Genomic DNA, 15921 nt, shown 5'->3' with positions numbered 1-15921 from the left:
TCACATCATCAATGAACACTGACTGAACTGTTCCACAGGCACCCAAACAGGCCCTTAACATCACCTCCACTGTGTTAGTGTGGTTTGTTTTTGCTCATGAGCTGTCCCTCTCCTCCGCGCTTTAATGAATTATTCCTGGTTCTGTCCAGGATCTTTCATGTTTTCTGGCAAACTAATCGGGTATTCTTTTTCTGGAGTGTGACCAGTATACATCTCAGTCATCCAGGTTATGGTAATCTAAGGAGCTTGGAAGGAAAAGCAACTGGACTTATATAAGTTTCTTGAAGACATTTCACTTCTCATCCAAGAAGCTTTTTCATTTCTAAGAGCAATTGGTGGATAGTCCCAGATTTGGAAACCCTAAGACTGTTTTGGGTGCGGCCATTGTGAGACCTTGCCCCACCCCATCATGTGACTTATTCAGTTGATTTTACTCTGACTGTTGTGCACCAACTTGAGAGTATTCTTGACTTTGTGAGATGTTGTGAAATTGGCTTTTGTAACCATGGAAATAATTCTGTCATCATGCACTTCAGTCATCTCCTGCAGTCTTTGTGGCCTCTTGGTGCAGCCGAGCTGGCCGGTGCGTTCCTCTTTTTTAAGGGCCCAGGTACACAACTAAGGTACACATTTCTGGTAACTAGTTAATTATAAATATGGTATTTTACAATACTGTATGGTGCAGTTGGCTGTGTTTTATTGGCAGGTGAGTTTGTTGATATCAACCTTCAAGATATAATTTTAAACTAAGGTGAATTAGAACACTTAAATGGCCGATCATCCAATCATCAGTTGGAACAGCACATTTGTGGTGGTAGTTTGGTAGTAATCACAAAATTGTGTTTGTTTTTGTTTGTGAAGCACTATTTTATACCAAAAGTCTTCAGATTCACTTAAGCTGTAACAGAATATAGCTCACTGTTAGTATTACTAGCTATTTGTTACCAAAAATAATAATTGACTATAAAGGTCTGCTGAGAAGACCTATAAATAAACCCAGTAGGTTGGCAAAAATAAGTGTAGTGTGCTCTGAAAGGATGTGGTTTGAATGCAGATCTTCCACGAAGACATTTCATAATTGAAATCTCATTCAAATGGATGGGTTCCTTAACACGCACTAATTATCGCCTTCGTGCAAGACAACGTGAGTCAATGTGTTCAAAAAAAGACACAATCAAAACCTAAATTGCTTTAACTTAAGCAAACAGTCCCATTCACTACGAGTGAACTTCCAGATAAGTGAACCTCTGTCTGCTAATCAGCAGCCTGATAAATTCTTTGGTGGCTCCCCAAAACGTCCCCTGCACCGGTCTCTCTAATCCCATTAAATCAGGCGCAAAAGCTGATGTAATCACTGAATGGGACCAGTTCAGGTTCGGATTAAACCAGTGATGTCACACTGGCACACGGGAACAAGCGAAGAGCTGAGCGGCGACTCCGTCTCCTCCTGTCATTGCAAACGCAGCGCTCAGACGAGAACCTGCAACGACAGAAGAAGAGAACAGCGAACTTACTCGAGAGATTAGCCTCCACATGTCCCACCGGCTGCTGCAGGAGTTCTGTCACACTTTGTAAAGCTCTGCAGCCGGAAGGTTTTAGTCCTGGGAGCAGGATCATTACGCGCTCCCCTTCGCTTCTTCTTCTCCAGCCCGTGTGCGCGCCACACTCCGTCAGTCCGTGGATTGCCACAGTGGATGGTCAGCAGCCCTCAGAGCCGTGCCTCCGGGCTGCCAAGCTAAGAAAAATGCCGGGCGATGGATTCACCATTAAAAGTCGCATTAGGAAGTTTCTGCGTTCTCCATCCACCGGAAAGAACTGCAAAGAAAATCTCACCAGCAAGGTACGAAAACTTCTGATGTGTGAGTAGAACAGCCGGACAGAAGAAGCGTCCCGCTGCAGACCTGTTAGTGCTGCAGGCTTACCTGGAGCTAAAATCTGATCTGAGATACTTTACTGTAATTATTGGAAATCTAAGGTACAAACGTTTCACCTGCTTAACCCTGTAAAACCTGAACCATGAAACAACTGCCATAAAATTCATGTTTATTGTATTCACCAAAAAAGAAATTAAACATCAGCCTCCATATATGAGCTGTCGGTTTTATTGTTTTTACCGCATCCTGTATTTTTGTGCAATTTATTGATGCACAGGTTGTAACAAGTCACGCGTTACAGGGTGGAAAACTGAGAGATAGGCGCTCATTTATTATTATTAAAACAGCTATTGCGACCTGTTGGCAGAGTAGTGATAAATCATTATGAGAACAGCTGGCGTTGTTTATTAAAATGAAGATATTGCAGTGTCTGGACTGGGAACACCTATATTAAGCAAGCATTCACGATTTAATAGCTGATTTACTGCCAAATGTGATGTTTAAACAGTGGCAAAATTGACATTTTGATAACCTGGCAACCCAAAAGGTTGGCTTATTAATTGCTTATAAATGATCTATTAACACTGGTCAGTTAAAAAAAACAAAAAAATTTTAATTTAGAGTTCTTAGAAAGCATTTGTTATGATTCTTTTTATTGTTTGCTGATGTTATTATTGCACTTTTGTTAGTAGGACACTGAGGCTCGGCTACATTCATATGTTCACTCAGACTAATCAATGATGCCAGCAGTTGGTTTCTAATTCCCAAGGCAGACACAGACAGGCAGCCAAGCCAGCTGTCACATCCTCACTTTGTCTTTGAGATCTTTTTCTTTTTTCTTTTTTTTTTACGCCTCAAACACCCAAAAGATAAAACGACGACAGTTTTCTGTCTCGAGCCTGTTGTTGGACACGTATCGATCAAAGACACGCTTGGTGCTGCACATCAGCAGCTCAGAGTCTGCTCGTTTATCACAGAGTTTGTGCAGGTGTGCAATAAAGACAATAACGGTGATCAATACTTTTCAGATTTGACAGCCTGAATCTTGAAACTGCCAGGAAAGGCTGCTTTTTAATACATAAGATGCCAGAATGTTGTACACAAACAGCACATTTACTTGTGTCTTTACTGACTTCTCTCTCTATTCTTCTGTCAGCCTCCACTATTTTATTTTTCTTTTCTAATTATGATGAATTCCTGAAAACCAAACCCGCCCTGTGTTGTCTCTCTACAGGTGACTCTGGAAAAAGTGTTGGGCATCACCTCTTCAGGAAACAGCGCTCTGGCCTGCGACCCTCGATCTGGACTTGTGGCCTATCCTGCAGGGTGAGATGAGAGAGACTGTTTATGCGTTGTTATCTTCCTAATCTGACCTTTGACTTATCAGCGCTTCGCTCGCTCCCAGCTGCCTTATCATATCTACCTCATGCGGATGTTTAGTGTGCAAATTTCTGCGTGTGTGTTATCTCTGCATCATCTCAGAGGACTGGAGCTCTGTGTTGGGGTTTTTTCTTTATCCCATCCTTGGGGAGGCTGTCTCTGGCACAGTGATAGCTTGTTGTGCAGTATTATTAATTCTTGCTGCTATAGCTTTAATCAGCATAGAATATAAAAATGAGGATGGTTATGCTGGATGGTTTAGATCTGCAGTGGTGATACTGGGGGGGTTGGCCTCGGAGTGGGTGAAAGCAGTGTTTAAAAACAAGCAGAGAGGGTCCTGCCAGGTCGCAACAAAATCTGTGCACTTGAGCTGATTTTGTTCTGGAACCTTCCAACAAAGCTGTATTAATATTAAGAAGGCCAGCGGTCAAAGGGGAAAAACGAGGAGAATTAGAGCAGTATTGCAACAACGTGTAAAGGAGTGTAAGGGTGTGTGTGTGTGTGTGTGTCTGTGTGAGGCATGCATGGGCACGTCTTTGCACAAATGGTTCTGCTCATCGTTGTACTAAATGGTGCACAATCTGGCAACCCACCTGCTGTCTCAGTTTAAATCTGTGCAAGCTGCTCTGTACCAGGTTTCCTGGCACGGTGCAGTTCACTAGCAGGTCCAATGCTGATCTAAGTTCTGCTCACGAGCTAGGATGCAAAAAGGATTTTGAATTAATAGGTAACAATATTATGCGTCCGTTATTTCAATATGGAAAAGTATATGATGAAATATATAGTATAGACTAAAAATGACTCACGTTATGTCTAGTCGTGCTTTCATTTTTCATGTAATGTAGTGTAATCTTCTTTCTGAATGTTCCCTCTAAGGAAGTTATTCTGTATTTTGAAAACTAGACTAAGGACGGAAAATCTTGTGCACTTTCCCAACCCAAGTTTTAAAATGTGTGTGCGCGCTTGTGTTCCTATTCATTTCGTTTTTGTAGGAACACCCAGTCATCTCCAAGTTTCAGTCGTCTAGCTTTTGATTTATGGTGAAGCTGAAAATTTTGGAGGTAGTTCTCCTTCTTCATTAATATATCCAACTGGTGCAATGTACAACTACAAAACAACCCCAGAGCATGATGCTACCACCACCCTGCTTCACAGGAGGTGCATTGTGCTTAGGTTTGACCTTTACTCCGGAAAGGCATACCCCTTGTCATTGTTGCCAAATGGCTCAATTTTTGTCTCTTCTGACTGTAAAATATTACTCCAAGGCTTTTTGGTCATGCATGTTGGCAGCTGCAAACTTCAGCCGAGCTTGAAGGTGTCGATTTTGGAGTAATGTAAAACTCACTTCACTCTGCAAAGTGGTGACACATCGAAACAACTTGTATTTACAGTTCAAAGGAATCATTAAAAGCCTAAAATCATCATTCGTCCATGCCCACGATGAGTGTGCGCAAGCTCCTGACTTCATCTGTATGTTTCACACAAATCATGAATGCAGAGTTTTGACCACAACACACACAGCTGATTTAAACCAGAAAATATTGATGATTTATTGGGGTTATTTTTGTGTTGTGGGGTAAAATTAAATAAAAATAAAGAGGAATTAGAAGTTATCCAGCTGATCTTTTGGTCATTTGTAAGTTTCATAAATTCATTTCTGCACATGATTAGTTGTTTTTTCGCAATCACTACACATGTCAATTATTTAATGCTTTCCTAGAACATTAACAGCACCAATGTTTACAGTGTGTTTCTACTTCTCGCTGTTACCACCAAGGAAAAACTTCCAGATAAAATTTAGCCATTAACATCAGGCTTTCTTTGGAGTTGCACACTTTGAATGTTTAAACATTTGCACCTATAAACTCTGTCATTAATTTATTAACATAAAATGGCCATTTTCCTTAAGTATGTGCATCGTTTCTCGACCTGTTTCCATATCAGACATTAATATGCATTACTGCATTTCTTGGTTTCCTTTTGTAGGTGTGTGGTAGTCTTACTGAACCCCAAAAAGAACAGGCAGCACCACATTATCAACACTTCAAGGTGAGTCACCCACGAGTACAGTCTTCACTGAAGCAGAGCAGCACTGAACTAATCATGCTGTGATGTTATCCTCTGTCCCTCTCACAGGAAAACCATCACAGCTCTGTCTTTTTCCCCTGATGGCAAACACTTGGTGACAGGAGAGGTGAGTTTCATCACCCTCACTTTTCTCACTTTGTCTCTGCGGGTAAACTCAAACTTGCGTCTGTCCTCTCGTCTTCTGTTTAGCTTTCTTCGGTTTTTGCTGTGTCAAGTGAACATCACAGTAGGACTGGTGTTTGTAGTAATTCAGATTTACTGCAGAATCCAGAGAATTAGCTTGTTCGCGTCTTCAGTTATCCACAGTATAAGAAGGAGTTAGCGCGCTGTGCTGCGGACACCCCAGCAGGATGGAGGCTTGCTGCAGAGCTCTGTGTTTGCAGCCTCTCCTCTTTAGAGGGCCTTGTTCTGTCGTGTCACAGCGTAATGTGTCTTTTCAGTCAAGCATCTTGAATCGGTTTTGTTGTAGTTACAACGCGGGCCTCGACACAACACGCTATCTTAATCCTCCCCGGCCAATCAAAGCCGATTAAAGACTTCTCTGCATAAGTGGATGGGCAGGCAGCAGTTGCCATGACGACAAAGACCAAAGTTCAAAAGCCCAAATAGACTTGAGGATAGGCTGTTCTCCTGGATTCTCCTGGAATTCAAAGGGAACCATGTGCTAAATTCCCAACGTTAGAATACTTTGAGTAATTAAAACTGGTTAGAGATCGTAGTGGATGTGGTGGAGAAATATTAGAGCCCTCTTTTTAACCCGCTGTGCTCGGTGATCAAAGCTGAGCGCATCACAGCTGTATTAGATGTTTTCCCACAGGCCCTTTAAAAGGAGGAGTAAAAGATATGCCCGAGTGAGTGATCTGATAAGAAATGTCCCTCACACACACACACTCATTCATCAAACAGTAGCTCATTTACATACAGGGGCAGGCTGACAGCGGATGTGCAGGCTGTTTTGTCCTCCTCTTCTTGTGTGTCTTTTGTATGCAGCTCTGTCTTCAGTTGAATGTCACACTATTTCTTTTGGACCTAATAACTCTGACCTTTGAAAGGTCCTTTTACCATATTATAATAGGAGACTACACAAATAGTCTGCTGAACTTTCGATCCCCAGGAGGGAATAATGTGAGCAGGTCAAGGGACAAGTAGACAATCAGAGGACAGAGAGAGGATGATCTTCTAGAGAGATGGACAGACAGGAATGACAGGTGACTCCTGAGCGGAGCCTGTTTCAGTCGACGAAAACATTAAGACCCTTTAGTGTATGAATGGAGGAGTGTTCGCCATCTTACTAACAACCTAACATTGTTTTTAAACGTCGACTCCTCCCCCCCTTACCATTTTTTTTTCTCATCAGAGCGGTCACCTACCGGCAGTGAGGGTATGGGACGTGGCAGAACGGAAGCAAGTGGCCGAGCTCCAGAAGCACAAGTACGGCGTCTCCTGTGTGGCTTTCTCCCCCAATGGCAAATACATAGTCAGTGTAGGAAATCAACATGACATGATGGTCAACGTCTGGGCGTGGAAGGTTTGTCTCCCTTGAAAGTTTCTAAAGCTCAAATCCTACTTGTGCTTTTACACCTTCTTCCGTTCTCCTGACTGCTTTAATCAGGACAATGATGGTTTAATGTCTGATGACTGGCAATTTTTAAGCTCAATTTTTTCAAACTCTAAATGAAAAAATAACTTTAAAGTAGTGAAAATGTCTAAAACCACGTAGTGAATGTGATGTTACACTGTTGAGCAGCGAGTCCTATTGTGTTTTAGTTGTGTGATCTCTTTCGAATGTGTTGTTCTTTGCAGAAAGATGTAATAGTGGCCGCTAACAAGGTGTCCAGTAAGGTGAAAGGTGTGTCTTTCTCCGAGGACAGCTCCTACTTTGTCACAGTGGGGAACAGGCATGTCAAGTTCTGGTATCTGGATCACTGCAAGGCCAACAAGGTATGAGAGGCTTTCCTATCTTTTATTACTGCCTGGAGTTATTTCCCTACCTTTTACTTCTGCTTTATTTTTGCATAACTGAATAACTTTAGTGCACTCTTACATTATGCAAATACATTTGTGAGACCCAGGGATTATTAATTTTCAGCAGCACACATGCAACATTTCAGGGAAGCGCTTTAACTCCTTCAGTTGGAGCTTTATCGGCTAACCATCACCTCTCTGTGCTATGTAGGCCAGCGCTCCTGTGCCTCTGCTGGGCCGCTCCGGGCTGCTGGGAGAGCTGAGGAACAATTTCTTCTGTGATGTAGCTTGTGGACGTGGCTCTAAATCAGACTCCACTTTCTGCATTACTTCCTCTGGCCTGCTGTGTGAGTTTAACAGCAAGAGGATGCTGGACAAGTGGGTGGACCTTCGGGTGAGTGAGAGGGGAGGGGCTGTCTGCAGGTGAAAGGTAGAGGTGGGACTAACCAGACACCCCCACTATATGATCAATGTGATTTTTAACATTTTGTGACATATAAGAAAACAAAACAAAATGAATGAGATATTCATAAATCTCAATTTAAAATTTTGTCAGTATTTGTTTTATCTAATAAGATAAAGTAATCATACTTAAATTATTTGGATTTATGTAATTTTTTGCTGCAAAATTATATTGTCAAGTACCAACACTTTGACTAAAACCTGCCACAAGATGAATTGAACGGGGTCAAGCTGTGATAAATCACCGAATTCAAATCTGTTGAGTCGACTTCCCTCATGTTGTGTTTATTAACAAAGACTCGTTCAGACTGATGCCAGCATGTTGGCAATCTGCAACCTGCATTTATAGATTAGACAGCAGTTACTTGCAGACCTCCGACAGCCTCTCTGAGAGTTGTTGCAGTCAGTCAGTGGTGTAGGACATGAGCCCTCTTGTTCGAGTATTTTAACTTACTTAATAAAAATGATGATATTTGCTCTCCTGAATCTTTACAGTATCGCCAAGCAAAATATTGTGAAACAATGCTCTACTCTTAACTGCCACTACTGTTCATTTTTATTAAATGGTAGCTGAATGTAACACTAACATGTAACAGCACTAACATGCATGTTCATTTAGTTATTATTTGAGTACAGTACAGGCACAAATGCCTTAGGTCAGTAACCATACGTGTTTATTGAACGGGTGAAGAGGATCTTAGAAGATTTAGAAGCAAGGACAGGTACAGGATGTGTTTGGAAAAGCTCCAACGGGGCTGCTTTTCTACTCCTCCGTAACCTTTGCAGAGGACTCAGCCAAAGCAATGATGTAATATTATCTGCAGGAGCATAATTAGCTTAATTTTTCAGGCTTGAATGAATACGAATGTTTACCATTTTCTCAGAAAGACTATGAAGCTATGACTTGTGAGCTGATTATCTGGCATGTGTCTTTCCGTGCAGACCGGGCTGGCTCAGTCGCTCTCTCTGTCTGAACACATGATCTTCTGCGGCTGTGCCGATGGAACGGTGCGAGCCTTCAGACCCGCTGACTTGCACTTTGTGTGCACGCTGCCGTGGCCGCACCCCCTCGGCTCTGACGTCTCCTCCATGACTGAGGCCAGGTGAGGAAGAGCTCAGGAGTAACTCGGCCTTTCTTTAGCACTGATCCACTGCAGGATCAAGTGAGCTCTATTAATAGAGCTTTCTGTCTCAAGCAGTGCAAGCCCGAGTCTCGTCTAAATGTTTTTTATTCTCGAGGATGTCGGATTTTTACAAAGAAAACATCTATTCCTGTTGTCCCAACCTTTCATTCCCACAGTCATCTGTTCAACGCCACAGCGGATGCCCGTTACCCAGACACCGTTGCCGTTACCTATGACCCCGTCAGCTGCCGGCTCAGCTGTGTATATAATGACCACAGCCTGTATGTGTGGGACGTGAGAGATGTGCAGCGGGTGGGGAAGGTGCACTCTGCCCTCTTTCATCCCGCCTGTGTCTGGGACCTGGAGGTAAATGCATGCAGGAGGAAGTGAATTTATATAACCTCTTTAAAAGCTGTGAGATGTTCAGTGTGTTTCCTCAAGCCTCCTGGCTCAATAGGATTACAGCAGTACAACAGATTGGATTCTACCTATTGATTCGGTTAGTAATTTGCGGCACATTGGGGATCATTACACGAACAAAACTGGGAAACTTGGAGCTGTTGTGCTGTTGTACTGAACATTGTGCATCAGAATTTGGCAGCTTGAAACTGGTGATAACAGTCGATGTAAGACAATTCACAGCATAGTGAAACTGCATTTCTAGAAATCTAACTTACAGCATTAATTGTTTCTTAAAATCGTGCTTTTTTTTACCCTCATCTAGTTTATTATTAACTGAACCTCCTCCTTTTGTCACTACTCCCCAGGTGTTTCCAGATGTTCCAGAAGAAGTGGCTTCTGGTTTGTCATCAGGCGCATTCCTCACTAGTTCAGCTGATAACACCGTGAGAGTGTGGCGCATGGACGACTGGACACAAACTCATTCTCCAAACATCCTGAGCCAAGTGAGGTTGACTTCCAAGATCCGTATTCTCTTCAGCTGTGTTTCAAGTACAGCTGTGAAGAGTTACTTTCTGTCTCCCTCATTTCTATAAAGGATCTTTTGAATATAATCTACATCGACGGGAACACCAGCACCTTGCTGGATTCAGAGTGTGTAACAAGTGCGAATTCAGAGGTCAAGTCGGGGGATGGACAGACAGCGGAAACCAGGACGGGCATCAGGACCATCTGTGTCAGCCCAGACGGCAAACACCTGGCATCTGGAGATCGCAATGGCATGCTGAGGTAGGACTAGAAGACTAAGGCTGAGGCTGATGACAGACTGACGTGACCTCTGTCCTAAAACTGTGATATTCTGCAGGGTTCATGACCTCAGCAGCATGAAGGAGATTCTTAAGGTGGAAGCCCATGATGCTGAGATCCTCAGCCTCGAATACAGTAAACCAGAAACAGGTCAGTGTGTGTGTGAGACTGTATTAGTTACTATAATGATGACACGCTTGGAGAATATTTGCACATTGGCTGTGAATACAGTAGGTGATTATGTGGTCTGATTTCTCTCAGGGCTGAAGCTGCTGGCCACAGCCAGCAGGGATCGTCTGATCCACGTCTTGGATGCAGAAGACGACTACAGTCTGGTGCAAACACTCGACGAACACTCTTCATCCATAACAGCCGTCCGCTTTGCTGGTGAGACACTTGAGAAGCTGTCAACATCTGACGGCTAATCTTTCCTTAATCCGACGCTTTCATCTCCGCTCAGCCCCACACAAAGTCCCTCTTTTATTTCACACGCCGCACGACTTGTTTCAATAATAAATGACGGTTACGTGTGTATTCAGGTGGAGTTTTGGTTGCTTGAGCAAAGCCTTTCAGTTGCACTTTGCTTTCTCTTCTTCAGCCGATATGAAATGTTTGCACCACTTACTGTCACGGTTTCAAATGTAGATTTTTGAAGAGGCACTAATCTACTGTCTCTGGACTTTTTCATGAACTGTAAAATTCTTTTACTGATAATAGTGGGTAAATATAAAATAGGCAGTTTGGGGCAAACTACTTTGAAAGCTTAGCTTTTAAGCTACCAATTACTTCATGCTGGAAGAAGCTGAACTGCAGAAATGCTGCCCTAGGGATGAGTCTAGCTGGGTTTGAGTTCCTCTGGTGTATTTCTGCATGGTGGTCATGTCTGCAAATGATGAGTCAGTGGGCAGAAAAAGGATAAGTATTTGGCCTACAGCTGTTTTCCATGTAGAGAAAGAAATGACGAGTTATGCACCGTATGGACAAAAAGTACTGGGCCACACCTCTTCATCTTTGAAATTCAAAGATTTTTTTTCAGTCCCATTAACCTGCTTTCAAAAACATTTATGAAAGAGCGGGTCATTTTAAACTGGTACTTTAATGGGATGCCACCACTGCAGCAAGTCAAAAAAATGTGTGTATTAGTGGTATTACTGCAAAGTGGTTTAGAAACCACAGCGGCTCTCACCCCTAAACACCACTTAAAGATACAGAGCGGGGTTGCCCAGTGTAGCAGCACGTATTGCATAGAAGATGCCAGAACACTAAGCTAACTCAATAACTGCAGAGCTCCAAACCTCTTCTGGCATTAACATCAGCACAAGAACTGTGTGCTCCGAGCTTTATGACATGGGTCTCCATGGTGGAGCAGCTCCTGTGGGTGTAATGTTTAGGTGATTTTGTCCATATCGCTTAAATTTCCGTCTCTAGTTCTGCATTATTTACGTGGAAGTGCAGGGATATCAGCTTTAGCTTTGTATCCATTTTGCAACAGACAAGATTGCTCAGCTAACCAGCTAACTTCTTAAACAACATGCAAAACCTTATCTTGGTAACATAAAAGTAAGTTTCATACTAAAAAGGTCAAAGTGTAATTGTATAATAAGCTGCTGTATAATATTGGGGTGTCTCTGTGGTCAGGTTTCAATTTTTTGAATGAAAAGATGACTAAATCCTGGAACGTTCATCTGGATGTCGCATTTTCAGTGGCAGAAACGTTGCATCACTCATGTGGCTTCTCAGTCTCAGCTGTCTGCAGGCTTCTCCAACCTCATAAACACTACATTTGCATAATGACTGACACCAGCACCACTGACTAACAATGGGCTGTGAGGTCAGTTTCATGATCATTAACATGCAAATTGTCACGACCATTGATCAATCTCCATGAGTGCTATTCACAGAGAGTTGGGGTATAGCTGTAATCACAGCACTGTAAAATAGTGAACAATGTACCCTTAGGCCCCCTCAGTTCACAGATGGCCGTTCCTTTTTCACGTAAATAGCCTCCTTGACTCCCCACTACTGTTCCTCCCTGTCCACTGACAGAGCGGCCACTGGCCTGTAGATGTAAATAGACTGTGGAGTCCTGGCCTGTGTTCTGCCATCCGCCTGGCTAGAGGTTGTTTCCATTGACTTTCAAATGTTGTCCATTACTGATAGGAATTTCACAGTCTAGGAAAGCTAACCTGTCATTTTTTACACCCTCCCTGGTGAACTGGATGTGTTTGTTCACTGAGTTAATGTGATCACTGAATTGTGGGACATCCTGAGATTTGATTTTCACCCAGGTGTTATCCACATATGTGAACCGATTACTCGGTGGTGTCCCAGGGTAGGATGGTAGAGTCCTCTTTTCTGCTTCCTCCATATACAAATCGGCCACAGTGGGTGAAACTGGGGAACCCACGGCGCCACCATGTTTCTGCCCTCAACAATGACACACTTGGTCGGTGTTGAGGGCAGGGTAATCCTCTCACACTTTTCACGCACAAATCATTTCTCCTACTGAAAACGTTCCGTCTAGATGAACAGAATCCACTTTCTGGGATTTCCTTGCCTGGATGATTGAACGTGCATGAAGACACGATGACTAAATGCTTTTGTTTTTTGTTCTTTAGCCAATGACAACAAGGTGAGAATGATCAGCTGTGGGGCAGACAAGAGCATCTATTTCCGCACAGCCCACAAGGTAACATCAGATGTTGGATATTACCCAACAAACACACGCAAAAGCATGAGTGACACAAAAAACTCCTGCCAAACGCCAATGTTAAAGCTAATGTATATGCAGGCTGCTAAATGCTAACAAGGTAGGAAACAGCCACCTCATTGTAGACTGGAAACAGTGAACCAGCTATTCTGACTTCATCAAAGTACTGCCTGCGATATTCTTCTGAATAACTAATTCTGGCCACAAAGAGCTTCATTGCATTTGACTTATTTTTTTTCATTAATTCCTCTCATTTAGGTCACACTTATTGGCACAATGGTAACACAATCTGTTTAGCAATTCTAGAGCACAGACCACAAAAGGAGCGTTTGTGCTACAAGTTGTATAACTATGAAATACAAAAAAAGAGAGGAAAAAAAAAGGAGGCGACATTCTTTTGCTCTGGAATTGCTTCTGGGTTAGCAGGCCACTTACAGCATTTTTCATAAACTTGAGACGGGATTTAGGCCACTGCAGTGACTCAGAACATTAAGTTGTTTTTTTGTTTTGTTTTTTCCGGAGCGCAGTAAACAAGGGCTTGTTAGACTAAAGTGAACCTTCTCTTTGGCGTACAGACATTTATGGAGTGCTCATTTTAGAAAGTTGTTGTGACAGGTTTGTGCTCCGGCAGAGCAGAAATGAGCTTCTTCTGTGCCGTTTTCAAGGATGAGCTGCAAAGAGTACCCTTTTCTGACTATGTCTATATGATGATGATGATGATGATGGTAGTGATGCACAAAAGCTGATTCTCTGTGGTCTAAACCTTGACCTATTCTAACTGCCAAACATGTTCAGTCTATTTTCCCAACTCCATTATTGTACGCAACAACTAGCTGTATACCCACCTTTTAATATGCAGATATTGATCCTGAGTCAAGCTGATCTCTGCAGCCTTTGGAGACTTGGCTCAATGACTGTAAAGCTGCGCATATTTCTCTTTGCAGGTTATATTGAGTTCAGCACGCTCAGAATAAAAGTCACATCATGCATTCTGCTAAAATACCCCTGATATTTTCCCTACCCTCCTCCAGCGCAGGCCTGACACTGTCTTGTTCTGTTTCACAGACCGACAAAGGAACAGAGTTCAGGCGTTCTCACCACATGGTGAGGAAGACCACGCTTTACGACATGGACGTAGACGCCACCTGCAAGTACGCCGCTGTTGGCTGTCAGGACCGCTGCATCAGGTAAGCGAGGGCACGCGGCTTCAAAGATACACGAGCTTCGCTAGGAACGTGTTCTTTAAAGGCGCCGGGGCTTATCTCTTCCTTCTCTCTGCAGGATTTTCAACATCAGCAGCGGCAAACAGAAAAAACTCTATAAAGGATCTTTGAGTGAAGATGGAAGTCTGCTCAGGGTAACATTTTTCTCCACAGTTGAAACACCTTTTTTCTTTCTGTGTGTGTATATATATATATACACACACATATATAGAGAGAGATACTAAAAGGCTCTTTTGTGTTGGGTGTGGCAGGTTCAGATCGATCCCTCTGGTCAATACGTGGCCACCAGCTGCTCCGATAAAACCATCAGCATCTTTGACTTCTACACCGGGGAGTGTGTGGCCACTATGTTTGGACATTCTGGTAACGCAGCTATCACAGAATAAATCTAACCACAATGACAGAGAACATAATGAGCGCTAACAAGCCTTTTTTTTTCTTGTTTTTGTTTGGCAGAAATCGTCACTGGGATTAAGTTTACCAGCGATTGCCGGCATTTGATTTCTGTATCGGGAGATAGGTGAGAAACCGCCTCTCAGAGATGTCCTTGCACCCAGGCCGAGGCAATCTTCTGCCGCTGCAGCTGTAGGAAATGGCTGTGGAAATGTGTTTTCAGATGCTTCCGAGCTGAAATGAAATCTTGAATATTTAATGCTTTTATCTCCCCCAGCTGCATCTTTGTGTGGAGGCTGTCCCCAGAGCTGACAATCACCATGAGAGAGAGGCTGCACCAGCTCAGAGAAAACCCAAACACACCACCCAGCAAAACCTCCAGTCTCAGGTGACGACACCAGCACACCTCCACCTGTTAATTGAGTACATTCTTTCCGCGAACCCAGCGCCGATGATAAAGAGCCCACCTCAAGCGAATGTATTCCCTTCGCGTATAATGACATGGCAACACAGATAGAATAGTCATCTTGTTGACTCTTTCGCTGTGTTACCCAGGCGTGAGGTGTACAGCGCTCCCGCTCTGGGGGGTCTGTCCTCTGACAGCGACCGTGAACACGAGGAGGACGACAGAGCGGCGAACGACGATGCCAATGACCCCGAAGACAACGCGACCCATTCTTCTTCCGCCAGCAGCCACGAAGAGGAGGACACAGGTACTGTGTGATAATTGATGACATGAATAAACATAGCGGTAACTGCTTTTGGTTTTTTTTTTTACATCAATGAGGTCAAAAGGGTTTAGTAATAGGTAGACAATCCTCCACTGGTGCACTGCCCTGACATTCGGCTTCTTTGCAGAGTGCAGCAGAATCTGGAAAACAACCAAAATTGTTTTAAACTGACTTCCTCTATTAACTTTGTAATCATTGTGCTCCTTCCTGCAACAGGAGGCTCAGATGAAGGACAGGACTGGGAGCTGACAAAGGTAGATGTTTGTTATGACTTTAAATAAAATAAATCATTTTGGACTATTCTAAGAAAGCACAACTTAAAGCATCCTAACATGCAGTATTTGCTTTTTGTTCCATTAAAGAAAACAAAAATGGAAAAAAAAAACCCGCATCCCTGTGTGTTAATGATGCCATACAGTTTCTTCCATAGCAACAAATGTGATGGAAAGGGTGAATAATTGTACTGTGCTGTGTATAATGTATATTCCCAGCATGGAGTCGTCAGCCAAGTCATCCCTGAGTCCTCAAAGCGTCCCCGGAGGCGTTGGTCTCATCGTATGGGCTCATTGGAAGTGATGGTTAAATCCATGCTGGACCTGACGCAACTGGAAACCTTTGCTCCGAAGAAAAACCCCAGCTGCCCCCCACATGACAGAGAGAGGCAGAGCTCGCTCGGCCTCCAGGAGCCTGTGGTACGTTCTGTTTGTCTATAAGGGAGATATAGGAAGCTGCTTGTGTGGATCCGTGAGTGTATAATTGCACTGC

The 15921-nt window shown here is 43.3% G+C and overlaps 1 protein-coding gene and 1 long non-coding RNA gene across 3 annotated transcripts in view; one reads left to right on the top strand and one right to left on the bottom strand.

The window, feature by feature from the left end:
• Positions 1–1194: 1194 nt before the first annotated feature.
• Positions 1195–15921, bottom strand: part of LOC143412579 (uncharacterized) — a 17497-nt gene continuing 2770 nt past the window's right edge. Inside the window, exons 2-3 of the long non-coding RNA XR_013093094.1 lie at positions 3138–3193; positions 1195–1480 (exon numbers count right to left, since the gene is read on the bottom strand). This is a non-coding gene — a long non-coding RNA (uncharacterized LOC143412579). The remainder of the gene's footprint in view (positions 1481–3137; positions 3194–15921) is intronic.
• Positions 1406–15921, top strand: part of LOC101487507 (mitogen-activated protein kinase-binding protein 1) — a 24744-nt gene continuing 10228 nt past the window's right edge. The window contains exons 1-22 of one of the 2 annotated variants that reach the window (XM_004542140.4): positions 1406–1840; positions 3109–3200; positions 5241–5303; positions 5391–5448; positions 6700–6870; positions 7146–7283; positions 7519–7701; positions 8712–8872; positions 9070–9259; positions 9661–9798; positions 9891–10081; positions 10158–10249; positions 10361–10486; positions 12718–12788; positions 13875–13996; positions 14091–14166; positions 14284–14395; positions 14489–14552; positions 14703–14813; positions 14981–15138; positions 15373–15410; positions 15648–15848. In XM_004542140.4, the coding sequence (XP_004542197.2) occupies positions 1745–1840; positions 3109–3200; positions 5241–5303; positions 5391–5448; positions 6700–6870; positions 7146–7283; positions 7519–7701; positions 8712–8872; positions 9070–9259; positions 9661–9798; positions 9891–10081; positions 10158–10249; positions 10361–10486; positions 12718–12788; positions 13875–13996; positions 14091–14166; positions 14284–14395; positions 14489–14552; positions 14703–14813; positions 14981–15138; positions 15373–15410; positions 15648–15848 (2652 nt within the window). In that variant the 5' untranslated portion in view covers positions 1406–1744. The remainder of the gene's footprint in view (positions 1841–3108; positions 3201–5240; positions 5304–5390; positions 5449–6699; positions 6871–7145; positions 7284–7518; positions 7702–8711; positions 8873–9069; positions 9260–9660; positions 9799–9890; positions 10082–10157; positions 10250–10360; positions 10487–12717; positions 12789–13874; positions 13997–14090; positions 14167–14283; positions 14396–14488; positions 14553–14702; positions 14814–14980; positions 15139–15372; positions 15411–15647; positions 15849–15921) is intronic. The other variant, XM_023155157.3, reaches the window with a different exon arrangement.

This window comes from Maylandia zebra, linkage group LG15 (genome assembly GCF_041146795.1).
Source record: "Maylandia zebra isolate NMK-2024a linkage group LG15, Mzebra_GT3a, whole genome shotgun sequence".
NCBI classification, from domain to species: Eukaryota; Metazoa; Chordata; class Actinopteri; order Cichliformes; family Cichlidae; genus Maylandia; species Maylandia zebra.
Note: the sequence above shows the minus strand (reverse complement) of the source record. Positions and strands in the feature narration are given on the sequence as shown.